General features: G+C 59.5%; 2 protein-coding genes across 11 annotated transcripts in view; one reads left to right on the top strand and one right to left on the bottom strand.

Moving 5' to 3' along the window:
* HDAC5 (histone deacetylase 5) overlaps positions 1 to 9,965 on the top strand; it is a 34,707-nt gene extending 24,742 nt beyond the window's left edge. For 5 of the 9 annotated variants that reach the window (XM_036836753.1, XM_036836748.1, XM_036836754.1 and 2 more), the window contains 20 exons: positions 5 to 151; positions 241 to 353; positions 646 to 777; positions 999 to 1,221; positions 2,186 to 2,397; positions 2,692 to 2,994; positions 3,736 to 3,901; positions 4,745 to 4,878; positions 5,260 to 5,380; positions 5,825 to 5,895; positions 6,038 to 6,145; positions 6,516 to 6,571; positions 6,709 to 6,796; positions 7,725 to 7,844; positions 8,097 to 8,194; positions 8,367 to 8,485; positions 8,962 to 9,095; positions 9,362 to 9,446; positions 9,590 to 9,755; positions 9,847 to 9,949. In XM_036836753.1, the coding sequence (XP_036692648.1) occupies positions 5 to 151; positions 241 to 353; positions 646 to 777; positions 999 to 1,221; positions 2,186 to 2,397; positions 2,692 to 2,994; positions 3,736 to 3,901; positions 4,745 to 4,878; positions 5,260 to 5,380; positions 5,825 to 5,895; positions 6,038 to 6,145; positions 6,516 to 6,571; positions 6,709 to 6,796; positions 7,725 to 7,844; positions 8,097 to 8,194; positions 8,367 to 8,485; positions 8,962 to 9,095; positions 9,362 to 9,446; positions 9,590 to 9,755; positions 9,847 to 9,886 (2,636 nt within the window). In that variant the 3' untranslated portion in view covers positions 9,887 to 9,949. Of the gene's footprint in view, positions 1 to 4; positions 152 to 240; positions 354 to 645; positions 778 to 998; positions 1,222 to 2,185; positions 2,398 to 2,691; positions 2,995 to 3,735; positions 3,902 to 4,744; positions 4,879 to 5,259; positions 5,381 to 5,824; positions 5,896 to 6,037; positions 6,146 to 6,515; positions 6,572 to 6,708; positions 6,797 to 7,724; positions 7,845 to 8,096; positions 8,195 to 8,366; positions 8,486 to 8,961; positions 9,096 to 9,361; positions 9,447 to 9,589; positions 9,760 to 9,846 lie in introns of those variants that run through there. The other 4 variants (XM_036836750.1, XM_036836751.1, XM_036836749.1 and 1 more) reach the window with 4 other exon arrangements.
* A 1,968-nt stretch (positions 9,966 to 11,933) lies between these two features.
* G6PC3 (glucose-6-phosphatase catalytic subunit 3) lies at positions 11,934 to 16,352 on the bottom strand. 2 transcript variants are annotated; one of them, XM_036835313.1, is made up of 6 exons: positions 15,982 to 16,346; positions 13,983 to 14,089; positions 13,482 to 13,572; positions 13,163 to 13,281; positions 12,838 to 12,979; positions 11,934 to 12,603 (listed from the first exon to the last, which is right to left on the bottom strand). In XM_036835313.1, the coding sequence occupies exons 1-6, from the start codon at positions 16,197 to 16,199 to the stop codon at positions 12,240 to 12,242; spliced, it is 1,041 nt and encodes a 346-aa protein (XP_036691208.1). In that variant the 5' UTR covers positions 16,200 to 16,346; the 3' UTR covers positions 11,934 to 12,239. The 2 variants fall into 2 exon arrangements, with proteins under 2 accessions (XP_036691208.1, XP_036691210.1); XM_036835315.1 differs by lacking the exon at positions 13,163 to 13,281 and having other exon boundaries at positions 15,982 to 16,352.
* Positions 16,353 to 17,150: the final 798 nt, after the last annotated feature.

The raw sequence follows: 17,150 nt of genomic DNA, 5'->3' as shown, positions 1-17,150 counted from the left end.
CCAGCCTCCGAACCCAACTTAAAAGTACGTTCGAGGCTAAAGCAGAAGGTGGCCGAGCGGAGAAGCAGTCCCCTCCTGCGTCGCAAGGACGGGACTGTCATTAGCACCTTTAAGAAGAGAGCTGTTGAGATCACAGGTGCCGGGCCTGGAGGTAAGGGCTCCTCTCCTGTCCCTGTTCTGAGGGCCGGGGAGTGGGGGGTGGCTCCGAGCAGGCCCAGGTGACAGCCACTTCTCCCGTAGTGGCAGCCGTGTGTAACAGCGCGCCAGGCTCCGGCCCCAGCTCTCCTAACAGCTCCCACAGCACCATCGCCGAGAATGGCTTTACTGGCTCAGTCCCCAACATCCCCACCGAGGTACAGGCCTGCCAAGGGCTGGGCGGGTGGGCCAGAGCTGCTTTCTGTCCCGTCCGGCCTGTCTGGCTGAGAGTGCCCAGCAGGGACCCCTCTGCCTGCGTGGACAGGCTAGAGGGACCTATTGCTCCGAAGTGGGATCTGTCCCACGGGCCTCTGAATAGCTCTGATCTCTCAGTCCCCCCAAGGTGGGGCTTGGTGCAGGAAGTGGGGCGCCATTCAGAGCCCTCAGCCTTGGCCCCAGGTGGCCCCCCTTTGCCTGCTCTCATGCTTGTCTCTCCCAACTGCTCCCCAGATGCTCCCCCAGCACCGGGCCCTCCCTCTGGACAGCTCCCCCAACCAGTTCAGCCTCTACACGTCTCCCTCTCTGCCCAACATCTCCCTAGGGCTGCAGGCCACGGTCACTGTCACCAACTCGCACCTCACCGTAAGTACGGGGAACATAACCCTGTCCTCCCTCTGGTGTTGAGGTCTTCGGCCCTGGATGCCCCCGGCTGGGGCTGTTGTCCTCCCAGGGTCCTGATGGCGATCAGATGGCCCTCCCCCAGAGCTGGGGGTGGGCAGAGGGTAGGTGAGGGATGCTGGTCCAAAGTCGGCAGGACTGGGGGCAGTATAAACCCCTCCCTCATCCCCATCTCCTCTCCCCAGGCCTCCCCGAAGCTTTCGACGCAGCAGGAGGCCGAGAGGCAGGCCCTCCAGTCCCTGCGGCAGGGTGGTGCACTGACGGGCAAGTTCATGAGCACATCCTCTATCCCCGGCTGCCTGCTGGGCGTGGCACTGGAGGGCGACGCCAGCCCCCACGGGCATGCCTCCCTGCTGCAGCATGTGCTGCTGCTGGAGCAGGCCCGGCAGCAGAGCACCCTCATTGCGGGTGAGTGGGCGGGCAGCTGTCCAAGGAGGGGGTGTGAGGCCCCCCCATTCTGAGGGCTCAAGGAAGGACCAACTGTCAGGGAGAAGTAGCCAGGGATACTCACCAGCCCCGTCACAGCTCCCTTCCATGGCATCATTGATTTCTTCCATATTCTACAGACGTTATTGAGTACCTACAGCTGGCCAGGCACTGTTCCCGAAATCTGCCGTCGTAATGGAGCTCACATTCCAGAGCAGTGCTGTCCAGTAGAAATATAATACAAGCCGTATGTGTACTTTGAAGTGTTCTAGTGGCCACATTAAGAAATGTAAAAAGGAACAGGTGAAATTAGTTTTAATAACATGTATTTAACTCAGTATATCTAGGATACTATCATTTGAACATAGAATGAATATAAAGAGTTAGCAATGAAATATTTTGTTTCATACCGCCGTTGAAATCTGGTGCGTATTTCACACTTAGAGCACATCTCAATTGAGACAGGCCACGTTTCAAGTGCTCAGTGGTCACGTGTGGCTGGCAGCCATGGGATTGGACAGCGTGGCTTTGGACAGTCAGCCCATAAGTAGCTGGTGGCATCAGAGGAGGTTCTGCTTAAAAGACACGTGATCCTGGCCTCCAGGCTTCCCAGCTGGGTGGGATCCACGTCCATGATCAGGGAGGTCTTGCAGTTGGGGAGAACTAGTCATTGTTCTCGCACACGGGGGGCCCGAGGCTGTACGTGCTCGTAAGTGAATCCAGGAAGTTTTGCTGGAGGTGGTGGCTCTGAGCTGCGAGACTGTTCAGTTGTGGGGAGGAGGAAGAATGGGGCTCAGGTTTGGGGGCAGGGTGCTCCAGGCCCCTCGCAGGTTTTTCCTGAGTATGGAGGCGGCGCTGTTCCAGAAGAGGGAGAGTCGCGGGGTGGGAGTGGGAGCCTGGTGCCCTGACAGGGATGGTTACTTCCCTCTCCCCACCACCTCCACAGTGCCGCTCCACGGGCAGTCCCCGCTGGTGACGGGTGAGCGCGTGGCCACCAGCATGCGGACGGTGGGCAAGCTCCCTCGGCACCGGCCCCTGAGCCGCACTCAGTCCTCGCCGCTGCCCCAGAGCCCCCAGGCCCTGCAGCAGCTGGTCATGCAGCAGCAGCACCAGCAGTTCCTAGAGAAGCAGAAGCAGCAGCAGCTGCAGCTGGGCAAGGTGAGCCGGGAGAAGCAAACATCCAGGGCCGTGCTGGGGTCGGGACACAGAGGGTGCCGGGCTGGCAGGGGGCTGGCAGGGGGCTGGCAGGGGGCTGGCAGGGGGCTGGCACCCAGGCCACTCCCCAGGCTGCATCAGAGGAGCCGCCTTGCCTTTCTCTAATTCACATCAAAGGTCTGTATGGGCTGGGCGGCTGCTGCCGGGGAGAGAGGAGGGAAGGATAGAACCTCCTGGGCCACAGGCTGCACAGCTGCGCCCCCTCCCAGCTGATGTGCCTCCTTGCTCTGCTGCTAGATCCTCACCAAGACTGGGGAGCTGCCACGGCAGCCCACCACCCACCCCGAGGAGACAGAGGAGGAGCTGACAGAGCAGCAGGAGGCCTTCCTGGGGGAGGGAGCCCTGACCATACCCCGAGAAGGCTCCACGGAGAGTGAGAGCACACAGGAAGACCTGGAGGAGGAGGAAGAGGAGGAGGAGGAGGAGGAAGAGGAGGAGGAGGAGGAGGAGGAGGACTGCATCCAGGTCAAGGATGAGGAGGGCGAGAGTGGTGCTGAGGAGGGGCCCGACTTGGAGGAGTCCAGTGCTGGTTACAAAAAGGTGCCCCCTCCGCCCCAGCCCTTGATCACCACCCCTCTGTCCTCCCCCCTATCTTTCCACCTTTGCCCTTCCCTCTCCCCAGTCTGCAGTCTCCAGGCTGTGTAGGAACAACTTTTTAAGAGTGAAAGGGGAGCGGGAAAGAGACAAGGGGCTGTGGAAGGGAGGGAGCTGCTTGTGTCAGTCTCAGAGCTGTCTGTGCCCCGTCTGCCAGCCCCTCCCTGCGTCTGTGACTGCCCCCGCCTGTCTGCTTCAATGTGTGTGTGTGCACGCACGCGTGCATGTGCACGTGGTCTGTGTATATCTGCGTTTCTGCCTGCGTAGGGCCGGTTGTGCGTCGGTCTCTGCGTGCGTGTGTACACACACGCCCCCGCTGTTACTACAGTCTGCCCTGGTGCCTAGCACGCACTCCATTCATTGCGGACACAGCTGAGCCCTCCGGGCCTGACTCATCCCACCCCCTCTCACACCCCCGTCCCTCCCAGCCTCTTACCTCAATGCTACTCCGGTAGCATGACTCATCACGTCCCCCCCCCCCATCTCTCCCCATCTCCTCGGAGATGGAGATGAAGATGGCTAAGGCTGGAGTGTCTCCTGTCCCTGGAGGGAGGAGGGTGGGGGGAGGAGGCGATATAGAAGAGAAGGGCTGGATTCAGGCCCTCCACCCCCTGGGAGGCCACCTGTCCTCACTTCCATTTCAGACTAAGCCTCACCCAGGCTCCCTCCCACTCTCCTCCTTCCCAGGTGTTTGCAGATGCTCAGCAGCTGCAGCCGCTGCAGGTGTACCAGGCACCCCTCAGCCTGGCCACTGTGCCTCACCAGGCCCTGGGCCGCACCCAGTCCTCACCTGCTGCCCCTGGGGGCATGAAGAGCCCCCCGGACCAGCCCACCAAGCACCTCTTCACCACAGGTGAGCCCCGCGCCCGCACGAGCTGTCCTCACATCGTGTGCCGGGGGCCTGTGCATGGCATCCAGCCTTGGGCATCGTGAAGAGATAAGATAGAGCCCCTGCCCTGGAGAGATGGCCAGGGCCCCTCAGAGCATCCTGAAGGGAGGGAAAGCAGGCCTTGGCTCCCTCCCTCTGCGCCATAGCCACCTGTGGTAGTGGTGGCAGCCTCTGCCTCAGTGGGAGGGTGGTGAGTGTCCCTACCCGCTGGGGCAGCGTCTTCTTTCAGGGGCCCACCCCACCACTGCTGAGGGACCACCAGTTTTGTGCCCTTGCCACACAAGCCCTGGCGGCCTAGGTGGAGGGAGCCCACTGTCTCATTTTGGTCCTGCTCTTCTAGTTCCCTCTCTGCCCTGTGAGGTTAAATGTGAGGCCTCAGTCCATTTCAGAAGGCTCTTCCATGTGAAACTGCCCTGTGCTGGGCTCTGAGGGGGCACAGATGCTTGAGGACAGTCCTGACTCACCAGTGGGGTGTGTCGGGGGGTAGAGGGGCAGCACACAGGGGCTGTGACAGGAGGGGGAAAGGAGGGTGTGCCATGAGGTCAAAACCGATGGGGGTGTCAAGGGCGGCCTGGTGGAGGCTTGAGGAGCAGGGGGGCTTTTGACAGGTGGTGGTGGGGGAAAGGGATTTCATGAAAAGAAGAGGGGCAGGTGTGTGGGAGGGCAGCTGGGGGGGGGGGGCTGTGAGGAGGGGCTGGGACCAGGGTGGGCTGGGGAAAAGCTCAGTGAGCTCTGCTGAGGATGGCGGGGGCCAGGCTGTCACACAGCCCAGAGCAGTGCTGGCTGACAGGTGTGTCTCTGGCCCAGGTGTGGTCTACGACACGTTCATGCTGAAGCACCAGTGCATGTGCGGCAACACACACGTGCACCCCGAGCACGCTGGCCGGATCCAGAGCATCTGGTCTCGGCTGCAGGAGACAGGCCTGCTCAGCAAGTGTGAGGTAAGGGAGCCCCTCCTTCCAGCCTCCACCTCAAACCCAGCGAAAGCCTCTGTGTTTCCCCTATCGGGGAAGCCTCTGTCTGGGTCTCTTCCTCATTCTCTCTTCAACCCCTGACTTCAGGGCCAGGCCCCCCAGGCACCTCCCAGTGCCATCCCTTGTAGCCTGGTTCCCCCATGGTCCCCAGCTGAGTGGGGGAGGGTCCTGGACTGGGTCCCTGGGGGACCAGGGCATTCTTTCTCAACAACCTTTGGATCTCCCAAGGCTAGAAAGTGGCTCCATGTGCCCCAGGCTGTGGGGCAGAGAGAGGGGCTGGGCCTCGGGGGAGCTGGGCCTGCGGTGCCATCCCTCTCACCGGCCTCTCTTCCTGCTCTCCCCTGGCAGCGGATCCGGGGTCGCAAAGCCACGCTGGATGAGATCCAGACGGTGCACTCCGAATACCACACCCTGCTCTATGGGACCAGCCCCCTCAACCGACAGAAGCTGGACAGCAAGAAGCTGCTCGGTGAGCTGGCTGGCCGATGGCAGGGGTGGTGTGGGCCAGGCCAGGCCTTCTGCCCCGGCGGGACGGGGGCTGTCAGGAAGACCACCACTAGGGTAGGCAGGTGGGTTCCCATGGGTGCAGTTGCTACATTGCATGCCTCCAGAGGGCGCCATTCACACAGATTACATGCTGGTGAGATGTGTGCAGGAGGATAGGAGGTGACAGGTCAGGCCTGGTGATGGGCTTCGCCCTTCTCCCTAACCTGTCAGGCCCCTTTTTCTCCCTGCCATTTGCCCCAGAGGTAGGATGCCCCACCCAGGACGGGGGACAGACATCTCCCAGCTGGCATGGGCTGCAGAGGCCTGTCGTGTGCTGGGGCCTGGGCTTCTTTTTCTGTGATTGAGCTTCCTGCCGTCTGCACACCCCAACCTGCGGCTCTGGCAGTTGAGGCAACTTCCAGAGCAGCTCTGTCCCTCTTCCCTGCAGGCCCCATCAGCCAGAAGATGTACGCCATGCTGCCTTGTGGGGGCATCGGGGTGAGTAGGGCACCTGCCAGTGGGGATGGGTGGGTGGTGCTCCCAGCTCCAGCCCCTCCCTTCCTGCCCACCACAGCTGCACCCCCATTCTCGCCCTCCCCCTGCAGGGGGCACGCTGAAGCCTGCTCTCCTGCCCCCGCAGGTGGACAGCGACACCGTGTGGAATGAGATGCACTCCTCCAGTGCCGTGCGCATGGCGGTGGGCTGCCTGGTGGAGCTGGCTTTCAAGGTGGCGACGGGGGAGCTCAAGGTGAGTGTGTGTGGGGCCTTGGTCCTGTTGCCTCAGGAGCGGGGGATGGGGGCAGCCGTGGCTTTCCTGTCACTAAGGCACCATCCTCTGTAATCTCAACTCTCAGGTGCAGGCGTGGGGAGGAGGTGCCAGCTCCAGGCCAGCTGGGGGGTGAGGGGTGAAGAGGGAATGACCAAGAGGCACTAATGTCTGTGCTCTCATGGGTCTCATGTGGCCCTCGGCTGGCATTCCTAAAGGTTGTGGGATTGATGCTTATGACTTATGTTCTCATCCTGGCTTATGCCTCTCTCCTTCTGTGTCCACCCACTTCGTGGCCACCTTGCCCGCCTGTCTGCCTCTTGTTTCTGTCCCTCCGTCTGTACCTCTCCAGAATGGTTTTGCCATCATCCGGCCCCCGGGACACCACGCGGAGGAATCCACAGCCATGTGAGTGCCACCGCAGCCCTGCCCCAGACCCACTGCCCTCACACCATCTCCCTCTCAGCAGAGCTGATGCGCGTGTATCTGTGAGCAAACATCCACTAAGGCTGACGACCTGCCCTCTTCTCCACTCACCCCCCCAGGGGATTCTGCTTCTTCAACTCTGTAGCCATCACAACCAAACTCCTGCAGCAGAAGCTGAATGTGGGCAAGGTTCTCATCGTGGACTGGGTAGGCAGTGGGCTGGTGGGACCAGGGTCAGCCTTCAGGAAGCCTCCACCCCAACCCCACGCCCTCTTCCTCAGGTGCCCCGTGCTGGGGCTGTTAGCCCAGCCCTCACAGTCCCATGGGGCCCCCTCCTCACTAGTGGAGACTCGAAGTGCTTTTAGCCCCTGGTCCACCTTGGCCCCCAGCCCGCAGCCTTGAGCAGCCAAGGAGATTTTCTGCCTTGAGTGGTAGAGACAGCTCCTGCTGTTGCTAGAGCCCCTCTTGACTGGGGGCTGACCGTGTGCCAGACACGTGGTGCTGCTTCGTGGCTGCCTTGCTTCCTAAGTAGTAGGATGTCCATTTCGATAAACGGAGACACTGGGCTGTTGGGGGACTTACCCAACCAAGGTTACTTAGCTTGGGATGTTGGTACTGGGTTTCAGATCAGGCCTGTCGGCCCCGGCATTTCTGCTCCTGCTGCCACGCTGTGCTTCTCCGCCCCTGCCTCTCACAGAAGAGGGAAAGGCCCCTACTGCTCGCTCCCTGTGAGGAGCAAGCCTCAGCAAGGAGGGATCTAATCTCTTCAAAGCCCAGCTTGGGCTTCAAAGTTCATAATGTTGGGTTCTTCTTCAGAATGCATCTGTTTGCTTTCAATTCCTGACTAGCCGTGCTGTTTCCGTCCACACTGCTGAGCAGAGTGGGCTCGCAGGGAGATCCACCACATTCGTCCCCGGGCTTTGTGTCTCCTCTGTGCAGTGCCATGTCCCGGCCCGCAGACCCTGGTTAGAAAAGCGTGGGGCGATTCCGTGGCGAACGGAACACAGATGCCCTGTAGCTAGTGGTGGGCTGCACCCCCAGAGTCCACCACAGGGTCGGGGTGGGCCAAGTGGAATTTTGACCTTTGGGTCAGAGCCTGGGCCTTTTCCCTGATGCTTCCACCCCTTCCCACTAGGACATTCACCACGGCAATGGCACCCAGCAAGCATTCTACAACGACCCCTCCGTGCTCTACATCTCCCTGCATCGCTATGACAATGGGAACTTCTTTCCGGGCTCTGGGGCTCCTGAAGAGGTACAGCTCCTGGGCTCAAACGTGGGGCCCTCGGGGAGATAGCAGAATGGGACCTGGCAGGGAGCCATGGAGGCCCGTGGTGGTGCTGGTACCTGGGGAGTCTGGGCTCCTAGTGGGAGGACCACGCCAGCCAACTGCCCCTCCATGCAGAACAGAGGTCAGTGGAGTGAGGGCTGGAGGCAGGGCTGAGGGCGGGGCAACGTCTGGGATCCCCAGGCAGTGAGAGTAACCCCTCCCCCACCGTGCTGCCAGGTTGGCGGAGGGCCGGGCGTGGGGTACAATGTGAACGTGGCATGGACGGGAGGTGTGGATCCCCCCATCGGAGACGTGGAGTACCTAACGGCCTTCAGGTGGGGACTGAGAAGAGCCGAGGGAGGGGTGGGAACCCCCGGGCCCTGCCGTGGGTGGGGCAGAAGGCACTCAGTTCCGCGAGGGTGGAGGGGGTCGGCTCTGTCGGGGGCAGAGCCGGGTGAGGCCTGGCCGAGCCACCTGCCAGGGTCAGCTTGGGCCCTTCCTTTGCAGGACAGTGGTGATGCCCATTGCCCACGAGTTCTCACCTGACGTGGTCCTGGTCTCCGCCGGGTTTGATGCTGTTGAGGGACACCTGTCTCCGCTGGGTGGCTACTCTGTGACCGCCAGATGTGAGCCTGTGGGGGGATCGAGGGAGGCTGTGGAGCAGTGAAGATGGGGTCGAGTGGGAGGTTGGGAGGAGGGTTGAAGGCAGGTCTGAGACTTGGAATCATCCTGGCGGCATCCTCCCACTCTCCCTCTGCCAACCCTGGCCTTGAGGGGCAAGCAGGTGGGGGCGAGTGTCTCCTCCAGGAGTTGTAGGGATGGAGCTCGCTGATCCCTCATGTTTCAGTGGTGGTTTTTCATGGTGCTCCTTAGGAGACACGTAATTGGATCTTTTTAGCCTCTTACGTTTTGTCTTGTATGGAGCATTTAGTCCATTGACATTGAATTTTACTACGGATATCTGTTTGGGTTTAAATCCACCATTTTCTTTTGGGCTGTTTGTCCCATCTCTTGTGTTTCTTTTTCTCTCCTTTCTTACTTTCTCTTGAATTGAGTTTTTTCTTTAACTGTTTCCTCTTCCTCCCTTCACCCGTCCCTGAAGGTTTTGGCCACTTGACCAGGCAGCTGATGACGCTGGCAGGGGGCCGGGTGGTGCTGGCCCTCGAGGGAGGCCATGACTTGACCGCCATCTGTGATGCGTCTGAGGCCTGTGTCTCCGCTCTGCTCAGCGTGGAGGTGAGGGGTGCACAGCGGGACTGGGGGAGGTGGGCCAGCAGGCCAGGGGGTAAGGGGCCAGCGAGGGAGGGTCCCTTTCCTGGCTCAGGCAGCACCGAGGGCCCTTGGGGAGGTTTTCCTGAGTCCTGAGGACAGGTGCTGGCCAGGGAAGGCTTTCTAAATAGAGGTTTCCCCAGAAAGTCTGCGCTTGCCCCCGTCATGGGGCTGAACGGCGGGGTGGTTAGAGGGGCAGCGACTCTTAAGCCTTCTCTTCCTTTCCCTGCCAGCTGCAGCCCTTGGACGAGGCAGTCTTGCAACAAAAGCCCAACGTCAACGCAGTGGCCACGCTAGAGAAAGTCATCGAGATCCAGAGTGCGTGGGCACAGGCAGAGGGACTCAGGGCCCAGCTTGCCAAGGGGGCAGAGCTTGTGTGACGCCAGGGCTAGGGCTGGGGGTGTCCGTACGTTTGGGGGTTTCTGGCTGTCCCTGACCCCCGGCCTATCCCTCATCCACAGGCAAACACTGGAGCTGTGTGCAGAGGTTCGCTGCTGGTCTAGGCCGCTCCCTGCGGGAGGCCCAGGCAGGTGAGACAGAAGAGGCTGAGACTGTGAGCGCCATGGCCTTGCTGTCGGTGGGGGCCGAGCAGGCCCAGGCTGCTGCAGGCCGGGAGCACAGCCCCAGGTGAGGTGCCCCCCACCTCCCTGCCCTCGCCCAGACTGGTCCCCCCCATCCCACATTGCTTCAGTGCCCTTCCCTGTGCTTGTGCCCACAGGCCGGCAGAGGAGCCCATGGAGCAGGAGCCTGCCCTGTGACGCGCTGGCCCCCATCCCTCTGGGCTTCATCATTGTGATTTTGTTTATTTTTTCTATTAAAAAGCAAAAAGTCACACATTCAACAACGTGTGCCGTGTGGGTCTCTCAGCCTCGCCCCTCCTGCTCCTCTCAGCTGCCTCAGGCCCCCGCTTTCCCCCCATGGCCCATGTCTCAGCTCTAGAAGTTCGCGCCCTCTGTAGGGCGAGGGGTACCCTTTCCAGCCCTTCCCTCACGTTGTATCCCACACCCACTTCCTGCATTCTGTCTTTGTGCCCCTTGGAGCTTGGGCCAGCTCAAGGTGGGCCTGGGGCCCAGATAGCACCTTCCGGTTCTGGGGTCCCCCTGAGTGAGGAGAGAACAGTAAGTTTGGTGCCTTGGCTTCAGCTGACTTAGGGGGAAATGCCTTAATTTCACCCTCCTCCCCTCTCCAGCCCCAGGGGAGGATCCGGAGGGTCCCTCTACAGTCTTAAGATGTAGAGTGAAGGGGAGGTGGGCTCCCGCCCTGCGATTCTCACTCTTTTCCCCCAGTGTCCTCACCATCTCCACACAGACCCCTCTCTCCTCCTCCCTTCTCCTAGCCTCAGCACCGAAGGGAAGCTTTGTGCTCTAGGATGTGGGCCTGAGGTCTGTGGGCAGGGCTGTTTTGCCTTACCCTCCTCAGGGCCTGTTTCCCCTTCTCAGGAGCTGGAGAGGGTGAACGCATGTGGGGAGGTTTGGAGCTGCACTCCTAGGTTCTGAGGGGCCAAGAGGAGCCGCAGAACCAGGCCTGCTCTCCATCTTACTCTGTCGGCCTCCCTGCCCCTCTGCTGGCACAGTCTGGGGAGCGGGGAGAAGGTGGTCCCTGCAGGGGGGCTCCAGGCTGGTGAGAGCCCCCCTGCTGTTCAGGACCAGATTTCCCCAGCCATCCAGCGTGCTGCAAGCAGAAGGGTCAGTGGCCCACCTCTCTCCTGGGGCCTTTGGCTTTGAAGCCTGGGGATGGTGAGTGGAATTTCTAGAAGGGGCAGGGCCAGAACCCAGGAGTCTGCCCTCAGCTGTAGCTTCCCTCCCTCCTGGGCTTCCTTTATGGGCCACCAGCCCAAGGGAACGAAGACCAGGATGGGGCTGGGCACTGCCCTTTCTCTTTCCCAGAAGCCCTGCTAGCCTTCTTGTTTCCAGGGCTAGGAGCCCACAAGGCTTCTAGCGAATGCTCTCCAGCCTGTGGGAAACCAAAGATGGGAAGCAGCTCCTAGGGGGCTGAGTCTTCCTCCCTCCTTCTCCCCAACACCGCATATACTTTCTTTCCTCCCGTCCCCAGGGCTCCACCAATCTGTTTACATATTTATTATCCTAATGGGGGCCTGAGCAGGGTTGAGGGAGCCAGGGGAGGGGCAGGAGTCCCACCACCATTGGTTCATTGTGCGCTTGTGTCTTGTGTGTTGTTAGTGTGTTCTAGATCCTCCTGGGGGATGGGGATGGGGCTGGGCCCAGTGTACCAGGCCTCCCCATGCTGAGCCCCAGCTCCGGGCCGCTTACCCTCCCTCTCCCCACGGCCGGTCTGGTTCTCATGTAAACCCACTCCTTGCTTTGTCTCCTTGGACATGGATTTCAGTTAAGTATTTTGTAACCTGTTACACTGTGTGTCCTTGTGTAAATAAACTTGTTTCTGACAGTGCCTTCTGGGGCCAATGTCTCTGTTCTCTGGGCTCTCAAATGGAGTTGAGGGTCTCATTCCCCCTCCTGGCCAAAAAAAACTACTCTTCTTTTCTCCAGCCCTTGGACTAGCCAATTTAGGAAACAAGAGGCTGGGGTGGGAGGGAGTGGGATCTCTGTCCTGTGGGTTAAGAGCAAGGTTTCACTGAACGTAGCCACAGCATCTCCTGGGACCTCTGTGTGGCCTACATGGTGATGGTGGGGAGGGGGCCCAGGGCTGAAGGTCTCCCTGTTCCTTCTGACTCTCAGTCTCTGAGGGCACAGGGTTGAAGCGGGAGCAGAACAGGTGGCCTGGCAAGGGTTCCACCTGCAGCCACACAGGCAAGTCCAGTGGAGATGTGCAGAGTCAAGAGAGGAGTCCAGAGGTGTGGAAGGGCTTTATTGGGGCTGCTCTGAGCCCCTCACAGTGTTACAGGAACCCACTGGTCTCGCTGTTGCCTTTGCCCTTTGGGGACTTGGGAGGGAAGGCAGGAGGAGGACCAGCCTTCCTGGGAGAGAGAAGGCCCTTCTTTGGGGCTGAGACCAGGTGGTGGGAGAAGTAGAAAATTCACCATGAGCAGGGCCTGTTGGGGGCTGGAAGGGGACGGGGCTGCCTCCCCGGAGTGTGGAGGTCACGGAGTGTGGGCTTTGTGAGAGGGAAAGTGGCAGTAGGAGGCACCTAGGGTCAGGAAGAGCGGATGGGTGGTGCTTCCTGGGCACTGAATGTGTGCACCAGCCAGGGCACGAGGGCCAGGACCAGGCATGGCCAGAGGGTGTGCTTGAGGAAATTGAAGATGTAGAAAAGGCTGATCTGAGGGGGGTAGCCCAGCCAGTCCAGGGGGCCCAGCAGCCCCATGGCCAACACAAGGCAGGCTAGCTTCTGGCCGTGTCCCAGGTATGCCCGCCGCACCTGGGCATAGCAGGGGGAGTGAAGGGCGATGCCCAGACCCAGGGCGGCCCCTGAGTCGCGGCTCAGAGAGGCAAAGGGCCGGCTGTCCAAGTGCACCCACTCAGGCCGCTCACACCACTTAGAGGCTAGGTTGATGGACCTGTGGGGAGCAAGAGTCTTTGCCAGGAGAGAGATTCCCCTGGGTCCTAGAGGGCTGATGGCTCTCCACCCCTTTGGGGCCTACTGCCATGTTCTGCCATGACCCCAGGAGACTCGATGTTTGTGAACAGCTAATGTGTCCCCTTTCAGCTACAACGAACCAGAGACCCACCAGGCCAGGTACAGGTGAGGCAGGACAGACCCCAACTTGCCCAAGCTTCAAAGCAGGACTTACCAAGAAAGATCCAGGCCCAGTGTAAAGAGGGTCCAATAGATGAGGCTGGCACCCAGCAAGAGGGCCAGTGAGGTCAACCCGTAGAAGCTTAGCTCCCGCTCCGTGGGCACCCGGGGGGTCATCAGCCAGCCCAGGACAGCACCTAGGGAAGTGGGGTGACAGCAGCTTCAAGGAGTTTGAGGATATGACCCCCACCCCGAGCCGCAGGGTAGTTTGGCAGGAGAAGGGGGGCCTTGGGGTTGGCTGTACAATGGGAAGATCATACACTGGTCCTCCCACTGCCAATGGCACCCTCTGGGTCCACCCTGTTGCCCCAGTTGCTCACCAGTTATTAAGCCAGCCAACACCTGGTGAGGGAAATGTGCTAAGAGGAAGACCCGGGACAAGCCGACCGCCAGCAGGAAGGTGCAATAAGCCAAGCTAGGTATCACCCTCACCCAGCGGCTAAAAAGAAGAGAGGCAAATGGTTCAGGAGGTGTCCACGCACAGCTGGGCTTCCCTCAGCACCCAGGCACCTCACAGTTTGACCAGATGCCCTGGGGTCTGCAGAACTCCAGCTCCCAGGCTGCCCTGCTGCTGGGTCTTTTGGGTCCAGGGTACCATCATCACCCCTGCCCCCGCTGGTGGGCAATGCCAAGGTGTACCTGTGGGTCCGAGTGGCCACTTGGGAAGAGATGGCCGTCATTATGGGCCAAAGGGCTGCTCCTGTGATCATACAGTGTCCGGAAGGGCTGCCTGCCGGGGGATTCAGAAGCTTGTGGTGAGAGGATGCGGGTGGAACCCAGGTGCCCCTGGTGATTGCTCAACACAGCTGCCTCCCCGTGGCCGAGGGGACAGCCTTCCTCCAGCACTGCCCCTTAGCTCCCTCTGCCCTGAAGCCTTCTTCGTCCCCGCCTGAGGCCACTGCTCTCAGGCTTCTGCCTTGACCTCGGCTCTTGGCTTTACTCTATACAAAGCTGGCAGCTGGCACACTGGCACAGGTGCTCTTCTCCTATAATTCAACATGGTCTTCCCTGGGTTTCTTTGTTCTCTGGCCCAGTAACTGAGAGGCTGGGCCTTTGAGTAGGTTGCCCCAGCTGAAAAGTACTACCAAACACTCACCGAACCCTAACCACATTGGGAGAGGGAAGTTTGAGGCTTCTCACCTGGACCAGTTTCACAAGACGAGGGGAACTGGTGAACCTGGGCTGGAGCCTGGCTGTAGTACCCAGACTCATGGACCCACCAAAAGGGCCTGTCTCCAAACAGAAACCTAGAAGAGAACAGATGCAAGATGCCATTACACACACACACAGCCAGGGGAATGGGGGTTGAGGCAGAAGGACACCTGGAGTACTCTGGAGGGCTTACAGGCTGGAGTCAGAAAGGGTGTCCAATTCTGTGCCATTGCCTTGCCAGGGTTTTTTACCTTGGAACAGGAGAAAGCATGCTATTTTTTAAAAAGTGATAAGGAGGCAAGAGATTGTGGTGTGTGCATGTGCGTGCTCTGAGATGCTCAGAAGTCCCATTCTTATTAGCCCTCCCGCTGCAGGGCCAGCTCTGCTCTTGTCATCTATAGAGAGCCCAGGACCTGCCCCTCGCCTTCCCTCCCCAGACCCTCACTGACCCTCCTGCTTCCCCTCTCTCCATTTCCCAAATTCCAGCCCGAGTTACTTAGGTAAGCCTCTCATGTTTGAAAAGGGGAGTGGGGAATGGACAAGGAGGCTGAGAGAGAATAAGGAAGACAAAAAAGTCCAAAATCCACTGGCTTAGCCAGGTGCTTCACTGGACCCTGGGAAACACACTGCAGAGGCTGCTGTGGCCAGAAAGAGAAAAGGTGGGAGAGCAGAAGAGATGCTGGCAGGAAGCCAAGTGCTGGGGAGGGAGGTACGGAAGGGACTTGCCTCTCCCTGCCAAAAAGTGAGCCTGGATCACACACCAGATGCTCAACACATACTTAGGAAATGAATAGGGGCTCTGCCATGTGGGGGGCATTAAGAGTGTCTACCCAAGGGGGTGGTCTTAGGGGAACAGGACTAGAGAGGAAGGCTTATACAGACTCTGAGGAAGGAGAGCACAAAGCAAAGAGCAATTCAGTAGGAAGGAAATGATCAGACAATTGCTTTCCGTTTACAGTAGGGATGAAGCCCTGGCTGAGAAGAGCGGAAGGGAAGGTATTTTGTTTTTCAGCAAGTCATTCCAGCCCATCCATTCAAGTGTCTCCTATGAACCTCCCTTCCCTCCCCCAGGCTGGCAATCTGGCAACAGAGACAGTGGTGAGGGGTGAGGGGAGGTGCAGCTGCACACCCAGCGGGAAGTATAGCTCCCTTCTGCACCCAAGAGAGAACAGGTGGCACAAAGAGATACACCCCAAGGGCCCCACCCACTTGCCTGGGGTTCCTGGCTTCTAAGTCTGTGTGCAGAGCCTACTAGTGAATGAAGGGGAAAAGGGAGAAGAGAAAGTGTTCCCTGGAAGGCAATGCTTTAGCCCAGTGCTTTTCGAAATTTACTGGGCACACAAATCGCCTGGGGTCCTTGCTAAAATGCAGATTCTGATTCAGTAGCTCTGGCCTGGGGCCTGGGATTCTGCATTTCTAGCAAGTTTTCAAATGCTCCTTATGCTGCTGGCCATGGTCTGGGGGACCACACCTTAATCTGCAAGCCTTTTCTGTCCTTAGCCGCTAGTGTGAAGCCTGGCACAAAGCATGCTTCTTAAAAACTATGTCAAATAAACGAATGAATAAATGAATAAAAGAGTGAGTTGAGAAGCAGGACTTTCTGCTACTTAAGTCACCACAGATGCCTGTTAAAAAACAGATTCCCAGCCCCTCTCCTGGAGTTTCAAAATCAGTCTGTCTGCGGTGGAATGGGGTATTTGCATTTTAAATACGCCCCCTTAGGTGACTTCTCTGATCAGGCCCGTTAAACACTAGTTTAATGATTAGGATGGGGACTCTGAGGTCCAAGATGCACAAAGATGCTCATAGCGGAAAAGTCAGTGGCCACGGGGTAGGGGTGGGAGGTCTTAAGGCCATGGGTTCACTGTCGGGGGGTGGGGGGGAAGCCAGGCCTTTGAGGCAGCTGACGAGAGAGATCAAGGACTGCACAGGGCTCAGGGCCTTTGCGGGTGGGGGACCAGGACGCCGGAGGGCTTCGCTGTCTCACCACTTGAAGACGAGGTTGAGCCACTCGGTGATGAGGCTGATCCAGAGCACCGCGATGCCCACCCGGCGAGAGGCGTAGTAGGCCACGGGGAAGTAGAACAGAAAAAGGCTCTTGGGGTCGCCCAGAAAGGTGACCCAGAGCCACACGTTCTCCAACCAGGGCAGCTGGTTCTGCAGCGCCTCGGCCATCGCGATGCCGGCGCCCAGCGTGGACTCCATGACGACCCCGGGGCCGGCCCGGCCAGGGTTTGAGCTAAGGCGGAAGCCGAGGAATCCAGGCGACCAGGAAGCAGCTCCTCAGGGCCCTCCAAAGCCCACCCTTCGGATCCGAGGCCCCGCCCCCTGGCGGTGGCCGGGAAAGTCCCGCCTCCCTGCCCCGCCCCCGGCAGCCCCAGGCTCGCGCGAGCCCGGCCTCCTGCCGGTACCGTTTCCTCCTCCTGCGCTCTTCCCGGGCCTCCCTCTCTACTGGGCAGCGCAGGGGACAAATCTTTTCGAAGGCGTTTCCGCAGAGCCCCACGTGGCTGCTCTTGCCGGCACGTGGGCAGAGGGCGTAGAGGCGGCTCCAGCTGCTGTTCCGGGTCATGGGACAGACTAACCTGAGGGTCGGCGGTGCGTCCAGGGTCCCTCCTTTACTTCTGTGAAGATGGATATGTAATATCCCGGGCCAGGATTCCTGCCAGACCAGACCTTTCTCCTCCAGTACCGCTACCCTCCAAAAATATTTCGAGATCTCTTGGAGAGAAGGCTAGGGACAACCCCTGCTCCGGGGAGCCAGGCATCCCTGGTCGGTGCTGAAGCGGGCCCCTACGTTTGCACACACAGCTGGCTAATCGGTACACGCCTTCCTCCCCCAGCCCAAGACTCTCCTGCTTGAATTCGTCTGCTGTTGATTTGGAGGCTGACAGATCAGCCTCTTGATTTTGAGGGGTCATCCCTAACGGCTTGAGAGTTGTTACGCATAGCACAGTCTAAATCACCCTTCCTCCCAGTTCTGTGCTCGCCTTGCCCCTCTCCTTTCGTCATCTTGTCATCTTGCCTTCCAGAACCCCGCTGGGCAGATAAACCATGAGATAGTAGCTGGGTTGGTAAAGGAAGAGGAGAGGCACACACCCACGACAAAAATTGGAATAATCCTTTGGAGGAACACACAGAAAATAGAAATCTCAGCTA

The sequence above is a fragment of the Balaenoptera musculus genome, chromosome 20, assembly GCF_009873245.2.
Source record: "Balaenoptera musculus isolate JJ_BM4_2016_0621 chromosome 20, mBalMus1.pri.v3, whole genome shotgun sequence".
Classification (NCBI taxonomy): domain Eukaryota; kingdom Metazoa; phylum Chordata; class Mammalia; order Artiodactyla; family Balaenopteridae; genus Balaenoptera; species Balaenoptera musculus.
The sequence above is the reverse complement of the archived record's forward strand: the minus strand, read 5'-3'. Positions and strand labels throughout refer to the sequence as shown.

Coding starts and splice junctions, on each gene's coding strand:
- G6PC3 (XM_036835313.1), bottom strand. CDS start 16,199: ATGGAGTCCACGCTGGGCGCCGGCATCGCGATGGCCGAGGCGCTGCAG. Junction 12,980..13,162: donor GTTGGCTGGCTTAATAACTG/GTGAGCAACTGG, acceptor CCACTTCCCTAG/GTGCTGTCCTGGGCTGGCTG. Junction 12,604..12,837: donor CTGGGCCTGGATCTTTCTTG/GTAAGTCCTGCT, acceptor TGCTCCCCACAG/GTCCATCAACCTAGCCTCTA.